Source organism: Ochotona princeps, chromosome 21 (genome assembly GCF_030435755.1).
Source record: "Ochotona princeps isolate mOchPri1 chromosome 21, mOchPri1.hap1, whole genome shotgun sequence".
NCBI classification, from domain to species: Eukaryota; Metazoa; Chordata; class Mammalia; order Lagomorpha; family Ochotonidae; genus Ochotona; species Ochotona princeps.
Window position 1 is genome coordinate 20,607,052 of NC_080852.1, and position 25,680 is coordinate 20,632,731.

Sequence of the window (25,680 nt, forward strand, 5' to 3'; positions counted from 1 at the left end):
AAAGAAAGAAAATTTCTCTTCCATCCACTGATTCACTCCCCAAATACCTGCAATGATCAGGGCTGGAACCGGCTGACGTCAAGAGCCAGGAACTCCGTCTGCATTTCCCATTTAGGTAGCAGGGATTGAAGTATTTATACATTATCTTTGGCTTCCCAGGGTGCCTACTAACAGGAAACAGGATTAAAGATAAATTGGGGGTCTGTCGCCATGGCTCAATAAACTAATCTTCCACCTTCAAGCCTTTAACATCTCATACAGGTGCTGAATCATGTCCCAGCTGCTCCACTTTCCATCCAGCTGCCTGCTTACGGTATGGGAAAGCAGCAAAGGACGTCCCAAGTCTTGGAACCCTGAACCCACATAGAAGACTGGGAAGAAGCTCCTGGCTTCCAGCTACAGATCTGCTCAGCTCTGAATGTTGTGGCCATTTGGGGAGTAAACCAGTGGATGAAAGACCTTCTCTGTATTCTATGTAAAATCTGCCTTTCAAATAGAAATAGCAGTCATCATTTGGAATTTTTGTATTTCCTTTATTTTCTCTAGGCCAAACTCTCAGTTGGCATTAAGTAAGAGTCTTTAGCAATCCAGTCTTGTTCAGGCTGGCACTGCCAGGCTGGGAAATCTGCCAAGGAAGACTTCCTGGATTAAGTTTAACTTAAGTAATTCTTTGTAGTTTGTACTATCAGCCTTCATGGAGAATAGAGAAGAGGGTAAATGTGTTCCAAACAAGCTGTTTGGGATTTTTCTCAGACAGGGATGCTGTACACTCAAGGTTAAACTAATAAAGCGAAAGTCAATGAGAGAAAAACCATGGCAGAAAGTTGAAGCCAAATTCTGATAACTGAGACACAGCCTTGACTGCTTTCTTTCTATAAATGATAAAAGGAGAATCAAGCTTTACTTTACTGTGCGCTCAAAGGCTATGCTGAGGAAAAAAAAAATAGTTCAGGAAACTTTGATATTTTGCTTTTTTCCTAAAATGGTAGGGTGCGGTAGTAAGAAAGAATGTGGGACTGTGTTTACGAGATCTGGTTTCTAGTGGGATTTTTACACTGATTTACTAAGGAAACCAAGCCACTGGCTGTCTGAGTTGACATCGCCACCACTGTGTGTTAGAGACTTGTTGCACCTCCGAGAGTTCTAACAGCTTTGATACTATTACAGGATTTTGTTTCTATATCCACCAGAAATTATTTCTTATCATTGTCTAAATCTCAGAAAGTGATGTATAACTTATTTGCCAACATGCTTTATCTGCCTTACTTGATTACAAAGGCCTAATACTCAGTCTGCCAATCTTATGGTTCAATTCTGTGTGTTTCATAAGTTAAACAAATATTTGAAGGGAGGGAGAATGAACTGATCTATCTCTGTTTTGGAGATTATTTCCCAGTGAAAATTGTTTCATTTGCTTTTGGGTGGGGGTGAGATAAATATTCTTTTTTTTTTTTTTTTTTTTAAAGATTTATTCATTTTATTACAGACAGATATACAGAGAGGAGGAGAGACAGAGAGGAAGATCTTCCGTCCGATGACTCACCCCCCAAGTGAGCCGCAACGGGCCGATGCGCGCCGATCCGATGCCGGGAACCTGGAACCTCTTCCGGGTCTCCCACGCGGGTGCAGTGTCCCAATGCATTGGGCCATCCTCAACTGCTTTCCCAGGCCACAAGCAGGGAGCTGGATGGGAAGTGGAGCTGCCGGGATTAGAACCGGTGCCCATATGGGATCCCGGGGCTTCCAAGGCGAGGACTTTAGCCGCTAGGCCACGCCGCTGGGCCCGAGATAAATATTCTTTAACTAAGTGATGGTATTATAGTAATGATAGGTCCCTTTATAATAAAGTTTCAATTTGAGGCCCAATGTGATGGTTCAGTGGCTAAATCCTCACCTTGCAAGAACCAGGATCCCAAATGGGCACCAGTTCAAATCCCAGCTGCTTCACTTCCCATCCATCTCGCTGTTTGTGGCCCAGGAAGCAGTAAAGGATAGCCCAAAGCCTTGGGACCCTGCACCCGTATGGGAGACCCAGAAGAAGCTCGGGCTTTCTGGCTTCGGATGGGCGCAGCTCTGGTTGTGTGGCCCCTTGAGGGAGTGAACCAGTGGACGGAAGATCTTTTTCTCTGTCTCTCCTGCACTCTGTATATCTGACTTTCCAATAAAAAATAATAAACCCTTAAAAATTAACTTAAAAACCTCAAACAAAATGTTATATTAGCATTTGATTATAACTTGTGGTGAACTCTCCGGAAAGATTTCATGTAAGTTCTGGGATGATGAAAAAGCTCATAATGAATCAGGATTATTTACCATGTGTAATTATGCTAGCCAAGCCTCTTAGACCTAGTTCAAACTGGCTTCAGCCAAAATAGAAAATGTATTTGGCTCACGTATGTGAAAAGTTCAAGCTTGGCTAAATCCAGGGTTAAATGAAGTCGTTAGGATTTCACCTTACTTTTTGCATTCTTGGCTGTTTCTCTGTTGGGTGTTCTTTCTGCCCATGGTGATAAGACTGCTCAAAGTTCCAAGCTTACGTTCTTTCTTCTCAGCAATTCTATTGTTAGGACAGTATCTCTTTCAGTACAGTTTAATGACTTCCAGAGTTGAACTGCGTTGTTTGCTTGGGACATGCATGGATATGTGCCTGCAAATCTAGGTAGGTAGAATACAGTGATTGTCTAGGCCTGAATTATGTGCCCGTGCTGGAATCCAGAGGGAGCATTTACTTCCTCTTGAGGCTCATGTAGTGAGAATTTGGGGCAGTAGCTTTTCTCTGGAAAACTGGGGACCCAGAAAAGCAATGTGGTATAATAGGTAAAGCTGCCACCTGCGATGCTAACATCCTATATGGGTGCTGGTTTGTCACAGCTTCTCTACTTCCAATCCATCTCCCTGAAAATGTCTTGGGAAAAGCATCGGAAGATGACCCCCGGATTGGGGACTCTGTCACGCATGTGGGGAGCCTAGATGAAGCTCCTGGCTGCTGCCTGGCCCAGAGCTGGCTTCCAAATAACTGATTTTGGGGTGAAGCCATTACCCAATGCTTTCACCATCCGGGGAGTGAATCAGGGATGGAAGATTTTTTTTTCTCTGTGGTTCTCCCTCTATCTTTCTGTAACCCTTTCAAAATAAATAAGTAGATTTAAAAAAAAAAATCTGAGGACTCTTCAGTGGAAAGCAGGTACAATATACAAGTGAATAGTCATTTAAATTCATAAGTTCCTTAGTTTTATATGCTAATTAGACGTGTCTTGGTATGTTTTCAATAAAATGAAAGATACAAAGAGGTTTTTTACGTGGATTACCAATATTCACAGAAATCTTTGATAGCTTTTCTTCTTCACTCCACCATTGTAGAGTGTTTTTGAGTCTTCCTCACCATGTCTTCTCGTGAGAGCTTCAGAACTGAGAGAGGGCCCTGTGTGATGGCTCAGTGGCTAAATCCTCGCCTTGCATGCACTGGGATCCCATGAGTGCCGGTTCGTGTCCTGGCTGCTGTGCTTCTCATCCAGCTCATTGATTGTGGCCTAGAAAAGCAGTAGAGAATGGCTCAAAGCTTTGGGACCCTGTGCCTGTGTGGGAGATCCAAAAGAGGTTCCTGGATCCTGGCTTCAGATCAGATCAGCTCTAGCTATTGTGACCACTTGTGCGGTGAACCAATAGACAGAGGATATTTCTCTCTGTGTCTCTCATTCTGTTTGTAAATTTGACTTCACAATAAAATCAAATAAATCTGAAAAAGAAAGAAAAAGAATTGGGCCCTGTGCAATAGCCTAGTGTCTAAAGTCCTCGCCTTGCCTGCACCAGGATCTCATATAGGCATCAGTTCATGTTCTGGCTGCTCCACTTCCCTTACAGCTCCCTGCTTGTAGCCTGGGAAAGCAGTCGAGGATGGCCCAAAGCCTTGGGACCCTGCACCCCCATGGGAGACCTGAAAGAAGCTCCTGGCTTCGGATTGGTGCAGCTCTGGCCATTGCAGCCACTTACAGAGTGAACCAGTGGATGGAAGAGCTTTGTTTCTCCTTCTCTCTGTAAATCTGTCTTTAAAATAAATAAATTAAAAAAATAATTAAGAGATTCCTGGCCAAAAAAATTGAAAAGAAAACAAAGTCACTGTATTCCCCCAATGGATTCGAATAAAAAGCAGTAACAGGATCACGTATAATTCCAGAAGGAGACACTGGAGAAAAATCAAGCTGGGTGTATGCGAAACTGCACTTCGACGCATGGAACACATATTTTGTACTGTATCAATATCACTATCTTCTTGACCATATCAAGTTGAAGATGTCACCGTCATCTGCACAGCTGTACATTTTTGACTGGGGTTGTGACTAGTGGGTTGGTTCAGTAATAAATATATGAGGCCTATTGAAAAAGAAATATTTGATAATACATATCTAAGTTTCCATGTCCTACTTTCCACTCATTTCCTGTGTACCAGCCGTGGAATTACCTAGAAATACTATTGTTTACTTAAGAAGAATGAATAAAACCGAGTAATTTTTTGGTGTCATTATGACAAGTTTTGACCTCATGGGAACTCTGAAAGAGTCTCTGTTTCATGGGACAAAGGACCATCTTGTCTTGATAAATCTGCTATATTCAATGCCTTTTGGAATTCCTTACAAATTGCATTGGACACTTAGCCAATTATGCTTGTTATCTTACTGCTTTTTAACATGTAGTTCTGGGGTAACACATGAGAAATTTTTTTTAGTATTTAAAATTTTTTTTTTTATTACCAAGTCAGATAAGTAGAAAGGAGGAGAGATAGAGAGGAAGATCTTCTGTCCAATGATTTACTCCCCAAGTGAGCGCAATGGCCGGTGCTGCGCCGATCTGAAGCCGTGAGCCAGGAAGTTCCTCCAGGTCTCCCACGTGGGTGCAGGGTCCCAAACACTGGCCGTCCTCAACTGCTTCCCCAGGCCACAAGCAGGGAGCTGGATGGGAAGTGGAGCTGCCAGGATTAGAACTGGCGCCCATATGGGATCCTGGCATGTTCAAGGCGAAGACTTTAGCCGCTAGGCCATGCCACCAGGCCCAACACATGAGAATTTGTTAACTAATTTCCAGATGTTTCAAATGTCCCAGTACTAGAAGAGCAATACTTTTACCCTTTGATTAACTATAACAAGCAATTTTTATTTGTTTGCAAGGTGCAGAGATAAGGAGAGACAGTAAGAGAGGGAGTGACAGAAAGAGAGATCTTCTATCCTCCGATTTACCCCACAAATGGCCTCCAACGGCTGGGTCTCTGCCAGGCTGAGGCCAGGAGCCTGGAAATCCATCCCGGTCTCCCATGTTGGGAATAGGGGCCTACACACTTAAGCCATCATCTATGGCCTTCCTAGGCACATTAGGAGGGAGCTAACTCAGAAGTGGAGCAGCTGGGACTTGAACTGGAGTTCCTAATATGGACTGCTGCATTGCAGGTGGAGCTTAACTTTTGCCATAATGATGGCCCTCATGCTGGCCCCTTGAAGTTAGTTTCTGAAAGCAGTCAAAAGTGTCCAAACTTGAGATTTTTTAGCGTTCCATACTTTCCTCCCCAAAATAATGTGTCATTCACTTTGTCAACTCTGTTAAATAAAAGACCAATTAAGTACTAAGTGTCAACTCCACAAAAGCCAAGCAAGGCTCCTCTTTTCTCCCCAAATCACTTATTTGGAATCCTGAGTGAATTTGAACAAAATAACTGCTGAGTCCTAGATTTTCCTCAAAAGGAAAAGCTATTTTAAAGTCTACTTTTGCATAAATGTAGTCAACTTAAAGTTAATACAAGCTTATTTTAACTTATGCCTACCATTTGGGCTTTCTGATGCAGCTTTATTCATTGTACACATCGTAATATAAAAGCTGACTCATGTCCAATGTATGTTTGCCCAGGAATGACAGATCTAACTGTGGCACAATGAGAAGGTAAGTCTTCTCTTCACATAACATGTCCAGAGGCAAGTTGTTTCCTGCCTTGCTTCTGCACATTATGGATGTCTCTTAACATTTTCTTCAGAGTCCCAAAATGGTTGTTGGAATTTTGGCCTTGCGTTCTGCTTGGCAGCAGGTAAAGGAGTGTTAAAGGGCAAACGCTGCTTATTGCATTTATTGATTTTGTTGTTTGCTTTTAAAAGAGTGTGATCAGATATTCTAGTCAATGCTTTTCCATAACCGTGTTCTTCTCATGATCTTCAATGAAAGCTTAAAAACACAGTCTTCCAGTCTCAGCGACACCCCAAGTTAAACTAGGCTGCGTAAATAAGAAAGCAACAATGGATATCTTGGTGATGAATTGGTTGGCATAGACTCTATAGTAAAACACTATAGAGGGGCCAGCATTATGGCTTGGCCTGCAGCACTGGCGTTCAAGTCCCAGTTGCCCCATCTGCAATTCAGCTCCTTACTAATGTGTCTGAGGCCCCAGTCCTTGTTTTACATCCACATGCAGAAGCTCCCAGGTCCTGGATTCAGAATAATCTAGCTCTGACTGCTGTGGCCATTTCTATAGTGAATCAGCAGAGGAAAGATCTCCCCCTTCCTGCTCCCCCGTTATCTCCATATTCCAAATAGATAAAATCTCTAAATCTCTGAGTGCCTCAGGTAATAGATATTTATTTTTCACAGTTTTGGAAGCCAAAAAGTTCAAAATCAGGGCCAGCATTGTGGTACAATGGTTTAAACTACCTGTGGTTCTGGCATCCCATATGGGCACTGGTTTGGTTCCTAACTGTTCTATTTCTGTTCTAGCTCCATGCTAGTATGTACCTAAAAACTTTTCCAGCTCCTACCCATTAACCACATTAATCAATTTCAAAGCTACTTGTTCATTTTTTTCTCTCTCTTTTTAAAAGATTTATTCATTTACATTGGAAAGTCAGATGTACAGAGAGGAGGAGAGACATAGAGGAAGATCTTCCATCCAATGGTTCACTCCCCAAGTGACCACAATGGCCAGAGCTGCGCCGATCTGAGGTCAGGAGCCAGGAACTTCTTCCTGGTCTCTCATGGGGTGCAGTGTCCCAAGGATTTGGGTCGTCCTTGACTGCTTTCCCAGGCCACAAGCAGGGAGCTGGATGGAAAGTGGAGCTGCTGGGATTAGAACTGGCACCCATATGGGATCCCGGGCATGCAAGGCAAGGATTTTAGCGGCCAGGCTATCGCGCCAGGCCCTTGTAACCTACTTTTTTTTTTTTTCTGCCTAGGATATTTCCCTTGAACATTTTTCTGCCACAAAACATTCATGTATAACATTTTGAGTACCTGCTAATAGTGGATATATGGTATCTGCCATCAGGCTTCTGTTGTTGGTCATCTAGGTGGTTTCCAATTTTTTAATCTTGTACAAGCAACTCTTTCATACTCTTGTTATCTTTTAATGTTTTGATTCCTAAAACAATTCATGCCCTTACTAAGTAACTGAAGCAAAAAAAGAGCTGTGCAAATAAAAGGCAAAATGCTTGATCTTATTTCCCAGTACTTGTATTTTCCAGCACTTCTATTTTCCTAGAGTCTACCACAGTTTACTGTGTATCCTTTTGATTTATTATTATTTTGTTTTATGCATTTTCTTTCTCTTTTTTCTATCAATCTATATCTTATTTTTCTGATCTTATCAGGCTCCATTTTAAGTAGCCTGGAGCTCTTTTACTTAGTCTGGGAACCAGAGAAACACTCTGTTACAGTTACAGTGTAAATTTAGGAAAACTAAGTTATGAATGACAGCCTTACCTCTTTCTGGCTAAAGTACATGACATTTCCTGGCTATATTTTCTGTTTTGCATTTTTGATTGCCATGTGGCCTATTAAATCCACTTTCAGGTACTAACTACATCAGATAGTTGGAAGTGACCTTCGAATAAGTAAGTTACTACTATCTTTACTTTTCATTAACTGAGAGAATTCCATTTAAGAAAAGCTTTAATCTTTTTTTTTAAAGATTTTTTTTTTTATCACGAAGTCAGATATATAGAGAGGAGGGAGACAGAGAAGAAGATCTTCCATCCAATGAATTACTCCCCAAGTGAGTGCAATGACCAGTTCTGTGCCGATCCAAAGCCAGGAGCCAGGAACTTCCTCCAGGTCTCCCTCACGGGTGCAGCGTCCCAAAGCATTGGGCCATCCGCGACTGCTTTCCCAGGCCACAAGCAGGGAGCTGGATGAGAAGTGGAGCTGCCGGGATTAGAACTGGCGCCCATATGGGATCCTGTTGCGTTCAAGGCGAGGACTTTAGCCGCTAGGCCATGCCACCGGGCCCCAAAAAGCTTTAATCTCAACTTTTCTTGTGTTACTGAAGGAAAAGTCTGTAAGAGAATGAAAGCTAGAGATATTTTCTTTTAGTGTATCATTAATTCAGTGAATATTTACTGAGTGTTTGCCATGTATGAGGTACTATGTAGATATTAAGAATGTAAAGATGAAAAAGTTCAGCCTTTTCATAAGCTTTCATAAACACTGTTGAGAAAGTGTCTAACTGTATATTTTATAATCTTCTTTGGATTGGTCTTCCTTCAAAAATCTGCATATGAGCCTTTTGTCTTCCTGAGACATATGGCAATAAACTCAGTTTTCAGAGCTTTCATTGTGGCTCAACTGGTTAAACTGCCTACAGCAATGCCAGCATCCTATGTGAGCATTGGTTCAGGTCTCAGCTGTTCTACTTGTGATCCAGCTCACTGCTAATGCACCTGGGAAATTAGCACAAGATGGTCCGTATAGTTAAGCTCCTGCCATGCACATGGGAGACCAAGGTGAGTTTCTGGCTTCTGACTTTAACCTGGTTCAGTTCTTGCTGTTGCAGTCATTTGGGGAATAAACCAGCAGATGCAAGATAGCTCCCTCTTTCTATAGCTCTGCCTTTCAAGTAAATAAAATAAGTCTTTAAATAAAAGCAAATAAATTTATTTCTGTATTGCTGGTACATTCATACTTGGGCCTCTATATTTCTTTATGCATTTTCTTTTTGTATTTTTAATATTGTTTACATAGTTGAGAGGGATACATGACATGTAGGCCTTTGATTAGGATGGGGAGGGTCAAAGTATAGAGGAAGGTGTTTTCCTTTTTTCTCCTGCTCACAGTGAGGGAAAGGAAGGGCCATTCCTTGCTGTCAAACTACATGAACATCAAGGATGTGGGACAGTCATTTGATGACTGACATGGCTGGCCCCAGTCCTGGCACTAACTGGTTCGTCCTGTGGCCTGGTCCAACTGGCCTGCGTCCATTCTGGCTCTTGTTGATGGGTATTACAGCCTAGTTCAGGTTGGCCCTCCCAGGCCCAGCTCTCATGTGACCCAGTGGATGTTGTGGCCTAACCCAGCTTATCTACACCCATTCTAGCTCTCACAAGCGCCAGTGGGTGCTGAAGCCTAGCCCAGGCTGGCCTACTAGCACACTGATGCTGATCGGTGCTGCAGCCTTGCCCAGCCAGGTCGGTTCACAGCCTTGGCTCTTGCACTCACCAGTGGGAGTTGTTGCCTAGCAGGGGAGTCCCCAAAGTTCCCCAACCAGGCCCTTTCAGGTTCATGTGTGCCAGCAGTTGCCACAGCCCTGCCTAGCATGGTCTGCCTTAAGGCCTGGCCCCTGCAAGTACCAGCAGGTATTGCAGATTTCTCAGCCTGACCTCCTCAAAGCTCTGGCTCCTGTGAATGTCAGGAGAGTTCCAAGGTCCAGCCCATCACCACCCTCAGCTCTCTGTACAAACCAGTGGGTACTATATAGTCCCACGGAGGTGAGCCCACATCTAATTCTGTCACCTTCTGCTGGGTGCTGTCACCCAGCCTGATGTGGCCCAATCCCTGCCCTAACACTCACAGGCAGGACTCTGCCTAGCCCAGCCAGGCATGCCCCTGGCCCCAGTTTTTGCATGTGCTGGCAGGTGCAGGTGATGCTGCTTAGCCCAGCTCAGATCTCCTATGTGGGCAGGTGTCTTGGCCTGACCCATACATGCCCTCTGGTTTTACCCCTTCTCAACTATCTTATCTCAGCTCCCTTGCCTACCTGCGAGCGTAGTGGCCGTCCGTGTCCATGGAAGCCCCCAGAAATCATTCCTCCCCTATTGAACATGTTCTCAGTCATTCCCACTCCAAAACATCCCTTCCCTTCTCTGGACAATCTGTAGGCCCCCTTCCAGTGGGCTGGAGTGGTGTGTCCTGGCCTGACATTCCTTGTCCCCCCAACCCCCTGCCTCCGGTCTTAAGTGTGCTGGTGGGTGCTGTGGCCCAGCCTGATGTGGCCTGCCTCACCCCAGCATTTGCCTATAGGTGCTGTAGCCTGGCTTGGACTAGCCTGCCTTCAGTTCCAACTCATTCTGGTGGTTGCCACAGCCTAGCCCAGCATGGATAGTCCCAGCCCTATTGTGAACTGGCTGGTGCTGTGTCCCAGCCTGGCTTGTCTTTCACCCCGTCCTGGTTCTCACATCTGCCAGTGAGTGCAATGAACTGGCCCAGCCTAGCCCACCCCCAGACCTCACCCACAGGCATGTTGGCAGGTATTGTAACTTGGCTTGGTCTGGGCTGCTCCCAGTCGTGATTCTTTCACTTACCTGTAAGAACTGTGTTCTGACAGAAGAGTTCCTCAAGCTCCTCTATCAAGTGACCTTCCTATGGCAGATCTCTTACACACTGGTGGGTGCTTGGCCCTGCCTGATTTGACCCACCTTCTGTCCTGACAGGTACAGCGGTTTTGTTCAATCAGCCCACACCCATTCTGGTTCTTACTATTGGATGCTGTAGCCCAGCCACACCTGGTTCACTCCCAGACTCAGCTCTAGCATGGTTCAGTGCATACCGAGACCCAGCCAAGCCTGTCCTACACCCACCCTGGCTCCTGTGAGCACCAGCAGGTGCTAAAGCCTAGCCAAGTCTGGCACACCCCAGACCCTGTCCACACCCATGCCAAGATATACTGTAACCATATCCAGCCCAGTTTGCTACCCTCATTCCAGCTCTCACTGAAACCCATAGCCCAACTGGAGTGTGCTTTTAACTCCCCAAACAGGCCTGCTCCCAGCCACAGATCTTGTGTGTGTCAGTGGTTGCTCTGACCCAACCCAGATAGCCTATCTCCCGGTCTTGGCCTTTTGCATCAGATGTTGCAGCCTGGCCTGGCCTGGCTGAATTCCAGTCCCAACTCTTGCTAGTCATGCCATAACCTAGCCCTGCCCAGCCTACCCCCATCCCTGGCTAATGCAAACCAGTAGGTGTGACTCCAACCTGACTCTTGCACATGCCAATGTACTACTGTTTGTCCTTGCCCCGCCTGGTCCACCGCCCCAGAACCAGCCAACACACTTGCCCAACTTGACCAATACCCAGGTCTGAATCATGTGCTGCTCTCTAGCGGCAGCTACAGGCCACCACAGAAGTCCTCCAGGATCCCCCACCAGGCCCACTCTTAGACCCAGATCTTACATGTGCCAGTGGGTACTGGGTCCTTACCCAACATAGTCTGCCCCCTCTGTCTCAGCCTTTGTGTGTGCTGGTAGATGTTGCAGCTCATCCCACCACACACCCTATTCTTGGGTGCACTTATGTGTGCTGCATCCTGGACCACCCCAGCCTGTTCCCAATCCTAGTACCCATGAGTATCTGGGGTTTCATGGTAATACCTAGCTCAGCCTGTCATCACCCCCAGCTCTTGAAGAAATAAGCTCTTGAGGATGAGCACACATATTCCCCACAGAATATGACCTGGTCCTCCTGCACGCTGGTTAGTGGTATGACCCAGCCTTATGTCACCCATCCCCTGTTCTGACACTCACTGGCAGGTACTGTGATCTAATCCTTCCAGGTAGGCTCCTAGCCCTAGTTTTAGTGTGCACAAGTGGGTGGTGGTCGGCAGTGGTTGATGCTAACTAGCCCAGCTGAAGTCTTCCATGTGGGCAGCTGTATCAGTCTGATCCAAAAAGTTTCTCTAACTTCCTTCCTCCAAACCTCTTGGTCTCAGCACCCTCGTTTATCTGCAGTTACAGTGGCCTTGTTGTCAGAAGTCATTCCTCACCTGTAACATACTTCCTTAGCAGTCCTGTCTCCCATGCGTCCTATGCCCCTTCCCTGATCAATCCATAGCCTCTGTGCCTGCAAATACAGGTGTTTCGCAGCCCAGTCTTCTGACCGAATGGCATGCTAGCCTGAAGTCCTGTTCACCCACCTTGACTCCCAGAGCTAGTTGTCCAGCACATGTGCAGGCCTGCGACCCTACCCTTATGCTCATCCAGGACTCAAGCATGTTAATGAGTCCACAAGCCCAGTCCACCATGCCACCATGCCAGCCTGGGGTCCTAACATACCCCGCTCCCCCAGCTGCCTACCTGAGACTCAAACACGCATGAAAGTTCCCAGGTCAGCTCTGCTCTGCCAGCCCCCAGTGCAAGTCCTCAGAGCCCCCTCCCTGAGGCAGCCTAGGTGCCTGGTGGAAGGAAGCTTCCCCACATATATTTTAAAAGTACTAATACAAATAAAAATAGGAATAGGCTACTATGCTGCCACACTGATATAATTAACACAGATTTGGCATCAACCAGGCCCAGAGTGCCCGCCAGCTGTTGGCTGCTTTTCTCCCAGCATTGTAACATTTGCTTAGGTACAAGGCAACCTAGGCAGTTTCCTACAGCTGGAGTATGTATTTTCTTGCCTCTACATCATAGTTACGCCTCAGTAACTCTGGTAATATTTAGCACAGACGTAAGAGGGAATTCCTCTGATTGCCCAACTAGGTTAAGTGGGTTATGTAGGTCATTTGGAATCCCTGCAGGTATTTTTGGTAAAATTAATCACAGAGACTTCATATGGCGGATGCCACCGTATTTTTGTACTCGTGTTTGCCCTTTCTTTCTTTCTTTCTTTCTTTCTTTCTTTCTTTCTTTCTTTCTTTCTTTCTTTCTTTCTTTCTTTCTTCCTTCCTTCCTTCCTTCCTTCCTTCCTTCCTCTTTCTTTCTTTCTCTCTTTCTCTCTTTCTCTCTTTCTCTCTTTCTCTCTTTCTCTCTTTCTCTCTTTCTCTCTTTCTTTCTTTCTTTCTTTCTTTCTTTCTCCTGAATGTGAAAAACCCTGAAATATCAAGAGTGTGGTGATGAGTGAGTAAGGAAGTTTGGAATGTTTTTAATCCTGTGTTCGGGCTGGTTGGTAATATTAGAAGAGCAGCAGAGCCCACGGATGCAGTCACACACTTGGCCGAAGCAGCCTACCCAGACTTAAGTGCTCCTCACATGAAAAAAGACCAGGGCTTTAGTTGACAGTAAATGTAACCTGAGCCAGGGATGTGACTTGGCTGCCAAAACAAGCAAATGTGATCTGAACTGGCATTAACAGAAGGCTGGTGGCTGGGACAAAGAGGATAATAGTCCCAGAGTACAACCTGGAGTGGCCAGATCACACCTGGTGGATGGTATTTCCTTCTGCATTTGAAGAGTGACGTTGGCAAGCTGGAGGATGCCCAAGTTGAGCAACAAGATGATGAATAGCCTAGGAACTACATCTTTTGAGGAACAGCTGCCGGATCTGGGGTAGTATGCCCTGGAAACCAGAAGACACGGATGGGGGTATGGGATAACTGTTTTGAAACATTCATAGGGCTATCATGTAGAAGGGTTGGACCCTTTTGTGTAATCTCACTGAGCACAATTTAGATCAATGGTATATATTACAACGTGGCTGATCTTGTCTCCATAAAGGGAAATGTTTTCTAGCCCATGAGCGTCTAGAAAATGCCAGCTCTGAAAGAAAGCAACTTAATTTTATTATGGGTGTTAGAAAAATATGGCTGGCTGAAAACCAGAAGATTCATGTATAGGACAGCAAGTTTGGAGAGATGTCCCGATTTAAGATCCTAATAGCAAATCTGAAGTTGGAATCAGTCAGTACTTATATTCTCAGATCCCATACAACTATTCCATTTAAAAAGGCTTAATAGGTAGTATGTGTGTGCCTTCTAAAAAATTCTTCAAAACAGACTTTTTTTTTTTTTACATATAAAACTCACTAGATTCTTGGCAAACGTTTTTCCTCGTGAAAATTTTGGCTTTTTTTTTTTTCTTATAAAGATTTATTTATTTTTGGGCCCGGTGGCGTGGCCTAGTGGCTAAAGTCCTTGCCTTGAACGCAACGGGATCCCATATGGGTGCCAGTTCTAATCCCGGCAGCTCCACTTCCCATCCAGCTCCCTGCTTGTGGCCTGGGAAGGCAGTTGAGGACGGCCCAATGCGTTGGGACACTGCACCCGCGTGGGAGACCTGGAAGAGGTTCCAGGTTCCCGGCATCGGATCGGTGCGCAGCACCGGCCTGTTGCGCTCACTTGGGGAGTGAATCATCGGACGGAAGATCTTCCTCTCTGTCTCTCCTCTCTGTATATCTGACTTTGTAATAAAAATAATTAAATCTTAAAAAAAGAAAAAGAAAAGATTTATTTATTTTTATTGGAAAGTCAGATTTGCAGAGAGAAGGAGAAACAGAGGGAAACTTCTTCCAACCACTGATTCATTCCACAAGTGGCCGCAACAGCCAGAGCTGAGCCAATCCGAAGCCAGGAGGCAGGAGCTTCTTCTGGGTCTCCCATGCAGGTAGAGGGTCCCCAGACCCTGGGTCGTCTCAACTGCTTTGCTAGGCCACCATCAGGGAGTTGGATGAAAAGTGGAGCAACTGGGACATGAACCAACGCCCATAGGAGATCCCAGGATAGGCAAGGTGAGGACTTTAGCCACTAAGCTACCGTGCTAGGATTGGTCCTCTTAAGTTGTTTTCAGGGCACTTTAATTTGTTAATCAGGTTTTCATTACTTTAAATACCAGGCACAGGCCACTTATGCAGTAAAAGGTTTATTTTGGCTTAAGGTTTTGGGGGTTCAAAGTTCAGTATGGGGCCAGTGTCATCGGTCCAGCTGTCTGATGAGACTGGAGGACGGCAGCGGCACATGTACAAAGTGATCACATGATGTGCCGGGAAGCGGAGGGAGAGCATGCTTGTCAGCAGCCTGTGTGGTCTTTCTTTATAAAGGCACCAGGATTCAATCACGCGCTCCACCCAACAAGCTGATCCAATCTAATCGCTAACCAGGGCCCCACCTTAATTGGACACCATAATTGGATTAGGTTTCCACCCTTAATCCATTAACCATTAACATCAGTCTATTAACCATTAACATAAGGGGATGGGGATCAAGCCTTTAACCCTTGGGCCTTTGAGAAAGTATGAACTAAAATCCACACCTTAGCAACCCTTAACCATAGGGCAGTATCTCAGAGAATGGCAGTTTGGCTGTCCATGTGTGAAAGAACAGGTAGAACCACATGGTGGATTAGTGCTCACTCATGATTAATAACGAAGTAGAAACCAGAAAAATGTGTGCATTTGGATAGCTTGCCTCGCCCCAACAGTCAGTGAGATGAGCTAGCAATAACCAGTCCTGTTTACCAGCGCAGAAACTGGGTCTTGGAGTAGCTGGCCTTACCATGATCATGGATGGGCCTAGTACTAGGACTCAGGCTTTTTTTATTTGTACACCAGTGGTTTTTTTTTTTTTTTTTTTTTTTTTTAATACAAAAGGCTCCTGGTTTTGTTTTGTTTTTCAGTAGTTGGTTTAGGGAATTGAATGCAAGATATAGCTTTTTTTCCACTACAGTGGTGCTCTGCAGTAGGATGGTGGGTGGTTGCTTTGGTCTAAAGCTTGACCTCACACTTCAGTGACATCTCTTGTTCACCTTTTGTCCTCAAGTAAGTTTCTAACAAGCATCACTTTTGATGTCTGGGAATATCTCACTGCTCTCAAAGCAGAGGTGTTAAGGCTTACTTCAGACAAACAGCCTAGGGCTGTGGTGAGGATAGAGCTTGTGAAGTGGGTTTCGGTTCAGGCTGTTACAAAGATCTGGGTTTAAGTGTGTATTCTCAGTGTAGACTTTAAACCTAGCTGTTAAGGGGCCTGTGTCCCACATGAGAATCCCTGGCTTTAATACTTGGTGCTGGCCCCTGCCAACCCAGACCCTAAGGAGGCCATGGTGAGAAGTCAAATTGTTGAGCTCCTGCCACCCACATGTGAGACCTGGCTAGAGATGCCAGCTCCTGGCTTACTCTTGGCCTTAGGCACTGGGGGAGTCAATCACTGGATGAGATGGGGGGAGCTCTGTCTCTCTGGCTCTTAAATAAATACAAATTAAAGGTCTGTTGTGCATTGTTGTGACATACTAATTCAATGGCTACTTAGTTTCTTTATCTGTAGAATGGGAACAATAATGGGACCTGTCTTTTGGGACTGTTGGAAGAACTAGGTATGTTAATAAGTATAAAAGCATGAGCATGGGCCCAGCGCAATAGCCTACTAGCAAAAATCCTTGCCTTGCACACACTGGGATCCCATATGGGCGCCGGTTCTAATCCCAGCAGCTCCACTTCCCATCCAGCTCCCTGCTTGAGGCCTGGGAAAGCAGTTGAGGATGACCCAAAGCCTTGGGACCCTGCACCTGTGTGGGAGACCCGGAGGAAGTTCCTGGCTCTTGGCTTTGGATCGGCGCAGCACTGGCCATTGCGGTCACTTGGGGAGTGAAGCATAAGACGGATCTTCCTCTCTGTCTTTCCTCCTCTCTGTATATATCTGACTTTGCAATAAAAATAAATAAATCTTTAAAAAAAAATGATCTTCCGTCCTGGTTCATTCTGTAAGCGGCTGCAACAGCCGGAACTAAGTCAAACCGGTGCCCATATGTGATCCCAGCAGTTACAAGGTGAGGATTTAGCCACTGAACCATCCAGGCCCCTAAAGTGCATTTAATATTCATTATTATCAATCATCTCTTATGCATCTTCCTGTTGAAATATTACTTCATGTTCAGTTACCTCATGCTGTTTACACTAACAGTGGGTGCTGAATAAATCCTAGCCAGTCCTATCATGTTGTACACAGAATCAGTAACCAGCTCAGCAGAACAAGTGCCTCCCGGGCGTCCAGTACAGCAATCATGTCTGAGAATACAAAGTAGCCTGGGCCGGGCCCTTGCCTTGCCCAGCTGCTCAAGTGAGCAAGAGCCCCAGGTTATCCAGCAGGCCAATCTACCTGCTCAACCTGAAGTTCCAGAAAGATCTGCAGGTCTGTGATCATTGAGTGAGTCACAGATAGGCAGACCCAGGAGAGGGAAGGCCCTTGGTCAGGACAAAGTAGCGGAGGGAAAGCACACGTGTCTGAGTCAGTCAACTGCATGAACTGTCATCCCTGCTCTACTGATTTCGTCACCTCTCAGCACTGTAAAACGCAATCAAGTCTCCCTGCCTGCGATGCTGGGAGGACTCAATATTTGTAAACATCTTTACCTGGCACATCAACTGGTAATGAAGAGAAAAACCATCTCGGTAAACAGTAGTCAGAATAACGCTTATGTTTTAGCAATACTTTATGATAATAATTCTAAGCGGTGCCATCCCCTGGTGGTGGCTGGACTGGGGACGTGGGGGTGGAGACAAGGATTCGTCCAGCACCCGCGTCGGCCCTGCACAGCTCGGTGAGGAGAGCAGCGCGGCCTGACGTCCGTGGCGGGGTGCCCGCCGTCACGTGCTCTGCGGCCCCGCCCCGCCGCCGGAGCGGGTCCCGGGCGGCTGCGGCAGCGGCCGCTGCGCCTGCGCCGAGCCGAGCGCGCTCTGCAGCGCGGTCCGCGGTGGAGGCGGCGCGAACAGCCAGGGGGCGGCGGATGGCTCTGCGGCGCCCGGCGGCCTTGGGGCCCAGCACCCGCGGGCTGTTGGACGAGCCGACGGTGGCTGCCGCCGACGGGCGCGAGGCGTCGGCCCCGGTAGCGGCGGGAGCCGCAGTGGAGGACGATGAAGAGGACGATGGCCGCGGCCGAGGCCTGCTGCGCTGGGACGGTTTCTCAGCCTGGCTGCACTGCGTGTGTGTGGTGGGCTTCGACCTGGAGCTGGGCCAGGCGGTGGAGGTGAGGTCCGGCCGCACCCAGGCTCCCGGGCTCCGGCCCCGGGGCGGTCCCGACGCTGCCTGTGGCCCCGGGGCAGGCGGGCCTGGACCTTAGCCGCTGCGCATCCGGGCGTGGCTAGCCGCCCCTCCGCCGTGGGGCCGGGCTGCGGTCCATTGGCAGTTCCCGTGGGAGGATCTAGGGCTGTGGCTAGGGGTGAAAAGTTCCCTCTAGGCCCCTGCTAAATACTTGTTGATGTTGTTTTTTTTTTTTAAATCCCAGAGTCACAGGAAAAAAAAAAAAAAACCTCAGCGGGTTAGTGGTTCCCAGAGTAAGCTGTAGGCAGGATGTTTGGGGCTTTTTCAAAAAGAGAACAATGGCCCTGACAGACAGTGTGAAGTGTTAATAGCGAACCTTGTGTGCAGCCAACTCCTGAGGCGAGATTGTTTGGGTCATTCGCAGTAACTCTGAAGAGCATTCCAGTTCACCTGAATCACGTGCCTATCTCAGCGTTCGTTTTTGCCTCATTTCAGTCATTTTGTCAGTGTTGCTTCTTGACTGTCGGGAACGCTAATGCCAGGGTGAATGTAGGGAAATTCCTTTGGCTTGTGAATGTGCCAAGTTGTCCAGTTTTCTTGGCACTGTATTCCAAAGGCCATGGCATGTTACTCATTCTTGAAATTTCTTAGGGTCCTTCGAGTAGCACAAGAGATTTCTGACCTTTCTGTGTCCAAGAGAAGCATTATCTGAAGAAATTGTGCTTAGAAGCGTTTGGGGTCTTCGGTGGAGATGAACATTTTCATCTCCATCTGAGAAAACTGGGATGGAAGGTTTTTCTTTATGTGATACTACAACTTCTGTATTTCGCTTGTCTTCTCAACGTTTATTACATACACAGCTCAGTAAACATGAAGTTTCCTTTGAGATCTAGGTATTAAATGCTTTATGTCAGACGTAGGCTCCAACCAGTGTTTGTGGATTGGGATGGTTTAGGGAAGGACCAAGCATTAATCTCAGTAGTTCAGTGGCTCAGGGGGGTCCAGTGTGGCACATAGCTCCATTTGGTAAATACCTGTTGGCTAAATGAATGAATATGTGAGAAATCCTTTACCTTTCTGGGAGACTATAGAAGTTCCCAAAGACTTTGGAAAAGACAGTTAAAAGCATTTAGTATTTGCATGGGCCTGTTAATTCAGATTTACCTATATGGCAGAATAGATTTAGACCAAAAAGCATAGGATTAAGTTGTGTGGTTTAAGGCATATTTTAAAACGTATGAGAGAGAGAGAGAGAGAGAGAGAGAGCGAGAGCGCGCGTTCTCCGCTCCAGAAATCCATTCCCCAGATGCCAGCAGTGATTGTGTCTGGGAGCTGGGAACTCAATCCAGGTCTCCCACATGGCTGGCAGGGACCTAATTACTTGAGCCATCACCACTGCCTTTGAGTGTCTAGATGAGCAGAAATTTGGAGTCAGGAGCTGGAGTCTGGGATTAAACTAATGCTCTGATGTGAGGCCAAGATGTCTTAATCATTCGGCTGAATGCTCACTCCAACAGCATTTTCAAAAAAAACAGCTTTGTTTGATAGAGTGATGACGAAAGAGAGTCAATGAGAGATCTTCCATTTGCTTGCTCAGTTCCCGTATGCCCACAGTAGCCAGGGCTGGGCCAAGCCCTATGTAGGAACCAGGAATCCCAGCCCGATTTCCTACATGAGTGGCAGGATCCCAAGGACTTGGGCCATCTGCTGTTGCCTTCCCAGGCACATTAGCCTGGAAGTTGGATTGGAAGTGGAACAGCTGAGATTTGAACTGCCATGCTCATAAGGAGTGAGGGTATTTTAAGTAGTGTGTCATACAGCTGGCCCTGAGTAGATTTTAAAATAGCTAAGAGGATACTTTTGAGATATTATTTGCATTTTTGTAATTGAAGATGTATTATTTGTTTGAAAGGTAGAGTTACAGAGAGGGGAAGGAGAGACAGAGATCTTCCGTCAGCTGGTTCACTCCCCAGTTGGTTTCAGTGACCAAGACTGGGCCAGGGAGCAGCCAAGCTTCAGCTGAGTCAACCATGTGGATGCAGGGGCTCAGACAGTTGGCCCTTCTGCCACTTCTCCAAGCACATTAGCAGAAGCTGAATTGGAATTGGAGCAGCTGGGGCTTCAACTGGTGCTCTTATGGAATGCTGATATAACAGGCAGTGATTTAACCCACTGTGCCACACTGTGAGTATATTTTTTGACCAAATAAGCAGAACACTTATTAAGTAGTTTAAGTGCTGTAGAAATGTGAATCATTAAAGGAGTTACATTGAATTTCATTTCCCATAGTACATGCCACTGCACAGTCTAACATAAGTACTTCTTTTGATTTCTGAATCACTTATTAAAATGTGAGGAACATCATTCACTCTCTGTAGGAAAAAGCTTGCTAACTCAAGAGTATATTGATACACTCCTATGAACTGCTATATACGTGGACAGTCTATTCTGTTAGCCTCTTATTAAGTCACTGATTTGGGCTGGTGTTGTGCTGTAGTGGGTTAAACTGCTACCACTATCGTATATGAACAGTAGTTTGTGTTCCACTTTTGAACCAGCATCTTGCTGATGCATGTGGGAGGGCAGAGGAGGATGGCCCAAGTACTTGGAATCCTGTCACCCGTTTGGAAGAACTGGATGGAGTTCCTGGCTTCTGCCTTTAGACGGTCCCAGATTTAGCTGTTGTGGTCGTTTGGGAGTTGAACCAATAGATGAGAGATTTCTATTTCTCCCCCTCTATCATTATGCCTTTCAAACAAATATTTAAGAAAGGAGAGAATCACTCATTTTAAAAGAGTGTCAGATGAGGTTGGGGAAGATTCCCCAATAGAAGATACAAAAAAAAGATACTCACAGGTGAAATATAAGACAACTTAATTTTACCTTGTTTTCCCTGAGTGAGAAATGTTGAGTATTTGCCATTTTTAAAATGAGGTATGGGTAGCAAGTGATTGGCCTAGCAGTTAAGACTGTATCTTCTATTAGAGTATTGTTGATTTGGATCCTGGCTGTATTTTTTTTTTTTAGATTTATTTTATTTTTTTATTGAAAAGGCAGATATACAGAGAGGAGGAGAGACAGAGAGGAAGATCTTCTGTCTGTTGATTCATTCCCCAAGCAGTTGCAGCAGCCAGAGCTGAGCCAATCTGAAGCCAGGATCCCAGAGCCTCTTCCAAGTCTTCCACACAGGTGCAGGGTCCCAAGGCTTTGGTCTGACCTCAACTGCTTTCCCAGGCCGCAAGCAGGGAGTTGGATGGGAAGCAGGTCGGCTGGGATTAGAACCGGTGACCATATGGCATCCCGGCTCATGCAAAGCAAGGACTTTAGCTGCTAGACTATGGTGCCAAGCCCCCTGCCTGCATTTTTATTCCAGCTTCCCTGGGAATGTGGAATGTTCCCTCTTTTACTATCTCCCTCTTTCTCATTTCCCTGCCTCTCCAAACAAGGAAAAAGACCTTTAAAATCCCTACTGAAAGAGACAGAATAGGATAGTGATCAAGAATCTAGATTGTGGAGCTGAGCTGTCTAGGTTTGAACCCATGTGACTAGGTAAATTACTTAGCTTGTACTAAGCCTGGCATTCACCGCTTCTGTAACAAGATAACAATACGTGTATCTGACATTGTTGTGAGGATTAGGTAAGTTAATATTGGTCAATCATTTGAAACAGTGCCTAGGTATGGTAAGGCCTACTTAAAGTCTGCATTCGGGAAGTTGATTATCTAGAAATTCCCTTTTTCATTGGAAAGAACCCCTGGCTTCTGCTTTGGGAAGTTGGACCTTGGTTTTCTTATTTGCAAATTGGAATTGAGGTACTTGAATCAGTACTTTTGTAGAAGGGGAACTTTTCCACCTGTGTAAATAAAACACTAATATTGAACTATATTGACCAGTGAGCTTGAATGGGTACTTTGTGTGTATCTAGTTGTAGACAGCAGAATATAATCTAAGCTAGCTCAAGCAGAAAACAGGAACTTGCGGTAAGAGTACCAACATATTTCAAGCTATTCAAGGCATCAAGCAAGAGAAGCTTCAGAAAATGGCCCAGAACTGGAGGAGCTTTTGCTTTTTTTGGGAGGGCAGGTCTTGTTCATGCTTCATGCTCCTGGCAAACTGACTTTCTATTTCTCTGACCTTGATGATGGGGAAGTAGCTCTTTGCAGCCACTTGTTGAAGAAGGTCAATCTTTGATTCTTATTCTAAGCTTCTGAAGAAGGTACTCGGGCCCAGGTGGGACATGTGTCCTCTAATACAGTTGGCTTGAGACCTAGGTGGATCTAAAGAGTAGTTCACCTTGCATGAAATGTCAGTTGAAGACCCTGTCCTAAGTGGAAATGGCGATAAGAAGGACTCATGGTCACCCTTGAGGTGATTCTGTAAGTGCCCCCATAGAATTCCAGTGTATTCTGAAACAAGATTTGAAATCCCCTGGGTTTTATGTACTTTGTGTCACTTCTGGCTTTGAAATGATCTGGTTCTATAGTCACCCCTTGTTTGTCTGAATTCAGAATTGGGTCTTTTACTCACATTTCCCCCCCTCAAGTAATAACATGCTGATTGTTGAAAACTTTGCGAGAAAGGAAAATTATAAGTACTACAAAATATCACACCTAACTCTATTTCTCCAAGAGTAAAGGTCTCTTAGTATTTGGCAGGTTTGTTAATGCTTTTGTTTTATGTATAAAGTTTGTATCCATCAAAGATTGATTTGACTGTTAGAAGCAGAAATCTCAAACTTTATTAAAGGGAGATTGAGGGTTTCAGGCAACAGAGAGACATAGACCACAAACGAGATCTTCATTTGCTGATTCATTCCCCAAATGCCCACAGCAGCTGGGGCTGAGCCAGGCTGGGACCATGACCTTGGAACTCATCTAGGTCTGTCATGTGAGCGACAGGAGCCCAGGTATTTAAACCATCATCTGGTACCTCCAGGATACCCATTAGCAGGAAGCTGGAATAGAAGTAGAGTAGCTGGGACTTGAACCAGGTACTCCAATATGAGATGCAGGTGTCTGAAGTGATAACTTAACCTGCTGTGTCATAACACCTTCCACTTAGTCTGTGTTTATTGAGTAAGTGAAATACTGCATATAAGAATTAATGCCTACAAGGCAGGCACTCTGGCATAGCCAGTGAAGCTGGCATTTGTAGTATTGGCAGCCCTAATGGGCTCTGGTCCCAGTCCTAGTGGCTTCACTTCCTATCCAGCTGCCTGCCAATGTGCCAGGGAAAGCAGCAGAAAATGGCCTAAGTGCTTAGGTCCCTTCACCAAGGTGGAAGACCCGGATGAAACTCCTGGTTCCTGACTTTGGTCTGGGCCAGCCCTGGCTAAATCGGCCATCTGGGAAGTGAACTAACAGATGGAAGATCTCTTTCTCTCACTCTGACTTTGCCTCCCTCTCCCTCTCTATAACTTTGCCTTAAAAAAAGTTAATGCATGCTCAATTTGTTAGTTTCCTTTGTAGTTAGTGGCCTTTTACATTGAATTTTCAGTGTGAAGCTATTTGTAGCTATTCCCTTAATCTCATTATTTTGCCTTTAGATGATATTTTTAAAGATTTATTTGTTTGTTTTTATTGGGAAGGCAGATTTTTACATAGAGAAGGAGAGACAGAGTGATCTTCTGTCTGCTGGTTCACTCCCCAGGTGGCTGCAATGTCCTGAGCTAAGCCCATCCGAAGCTAGGAGCCTGGAGCTTCTTCGGGTCTCCCACATAGGTGCAGGTTCCCAAAGCTTTGGGCTGTTCCCTGTTGATTTCCCAGGCTACAGGCAGGGAGCTGGATTGGAAGTGGAGCAGCCGGGACCCATTTGGGTGGGGATTTAGTGACTAGGCTATCATGCTGGGCCTGATTTTTTTTTAATGATACAGTTTTGGGTATGAATCCAAGGTATTTTCCAGAATGGACGTTGTGGCTCAGCAGGTGAAGCTACCACTTGAGATGCCTTCCCCTTATATTGGGAGTAACTGGTTTAAATCCTGGCTACTTGCTTCTCATCCAACTTCCTGTTAATGTGCATGGGAGAAAGGATAATGCTTAGATTTGTAAGCCTCAGTCATACATATAAGACCCATATGGAGTTCTAGGTTTCTGGCTTTAGCCTGGCTCCTATGTCTGTTGTGGGCATTTGGGGTATGAGTCAGTGAATTAAAAATCTGTCTCTGTCTCTCTGTCTTTCAAATAATTGAATAATTTTTTAAAAGTCTTTTCTGGTGGCCAGCATCATGGTGTAGTGGGTTAAGCTTCCTTGTGCAACATCAGTATTCCCTAGGTTCAAGTCTTGGCTGCTCTGCTTCGTACTCAGCTTCCTGCTGATGACCTAGGGAAGTAATGGAAGGTGGTTTAAGTACTTGGGCCTCTGCCGTTCATGTAGGAGCCCTGGGTAGAGCTGTAGGCACCTGGCTTAAACCTGGCCCCACCCCAGTCCTATCCATTGATAAGTAAATTAGCAGATGGAAGATCTTTTTCTCTCTTAGTCTCTGTCCCTCTCTCTCATTCTGCTTTTCAAATAAATAAATGAATAGTTCTCCAGGAGAAGCAAGTTTGTTAGATTTCATTTTGCTGATAATTTATGATGTAATCCATTTCTATTTACATATAATTTACAGTCTTCAGACCCCTTAGATGATTAAAGCCAGGACAATCTGTCATTAATTTGCTGTGTGAATCATACATTTAATTCTTACTCATTTTAAAAACTTTATTTTGGAGAAAGAGACAAAGAAAGTTTCCATCTACTGGTTTATTCCCCAAATGACTGGGATCCTGGGATGGCCAGGGTTGGCTAAAGGGCAGGCCAACGCAAAAGCCTGGTGCCAGCGACTCAGTCTGGATCTCCCCAGTGGGATGCAGGGGTGCAGTGACTTGAATCATCACCACTGTCCCCCAGGATCTGAACCAGCAGGAAGCTTCAGTCGGGAGCCAAGAGCTTCAAGTGGAACCCAGGCACTACAGATGTGGGGGGTCAAACACCTGTTCCCATTTTGCTGACTGTTGTCATTCCCAAATAGGGTGGAGCATGGAGGAGTGACCAGTGTTCTTTATCTTAGCAAAGTTTCTGTTTATTATTCTGAGAGGGATAGAGGCAGCTGTGTGAAGGGTTATTTGCTCTGTTTCTTTCTCATGAACTGCGTGACCCCCCTAGCCTGAGTGTTTGATTCTCAGTGAGTGGACTGTTTTAACTGAGACGAGAGTTATGTGAAATGGGAGCGTGTTGCTGTGCTGTGCCATGGAGCCATCTACTCAGCAGATATTTACCCGGCAGCTGCTGTATCCCAGACAGCAGTGTATTCTGAAGAAATAACCTTGTTCATCCTGTCCTTTGTGAAATTTACAATCTAGCACAGAAGGTAGGCTGTTAGGATAGGAGGAAGGGCAGATTATTAATAATGGCTTCACGTTCTCTTGTTAGATAACAGTGCTTCCAAGTAGCTTGATAGGATCCTGTATTTGAAGGTAAAATCCCCAGTGACTTTTGAGCCTCCCAGGCCCCCAGATTTTACAAAGGCTTCCTTGGTGTGAACCAACCTCTGATTCTGTTATGAAGTGTTATAATCTCAGGCCAGGGATAATCTGAGACATGCTGCTGTTCAGTTAGCACTTTCACAGATGCCTGTGCTTTTTAAGTTTATGTGTTGAACATGGACAGTTGCATCTAAACCTTATACTTTCTTGGGAACAGCAATTCACTGTGTGTTCCATGTTTAGAGTGACCAAGTGTTCGATAGCATGCTTGGTATAGAGCTTGAGTGAGCTGGCATC

General features: G+C 45.5%; 1 protein-coding gene and 1 pseudogene across 1 annotated transcript in view; both read left to right on the top strand.

Moving 5' to 3' along the window:
• Positions 1-3,383: 3,383 nt before the first annotated feature.
• LOC101526466 (large ribosomal subunit protein eL39-like) lies at positions 3,384-4,274 on the top strand (annotated as a pseudogene).
• A 13,291-nt stretch (positions 4,275-17,565) lies between these two features.
• DENND6A (DENN domain containing 6A) overlaps positions 17,566-25,680 on the top strand; it is a 58,042-nt gene continuing 49,927 nt past the window's right edge. The window contains exon 1 of the mRNA XM_004581564.4: positions 17,566-17,903. Within this exon, the coding sequence (XP_004581621.2) occupies positions 17,664-17,903 (240 nt within the window). The 5' untranslated portion in view covers positions 17,566-17,663. The remainder of the gene's footprint in view (positions 17,904-25,680) is intronic.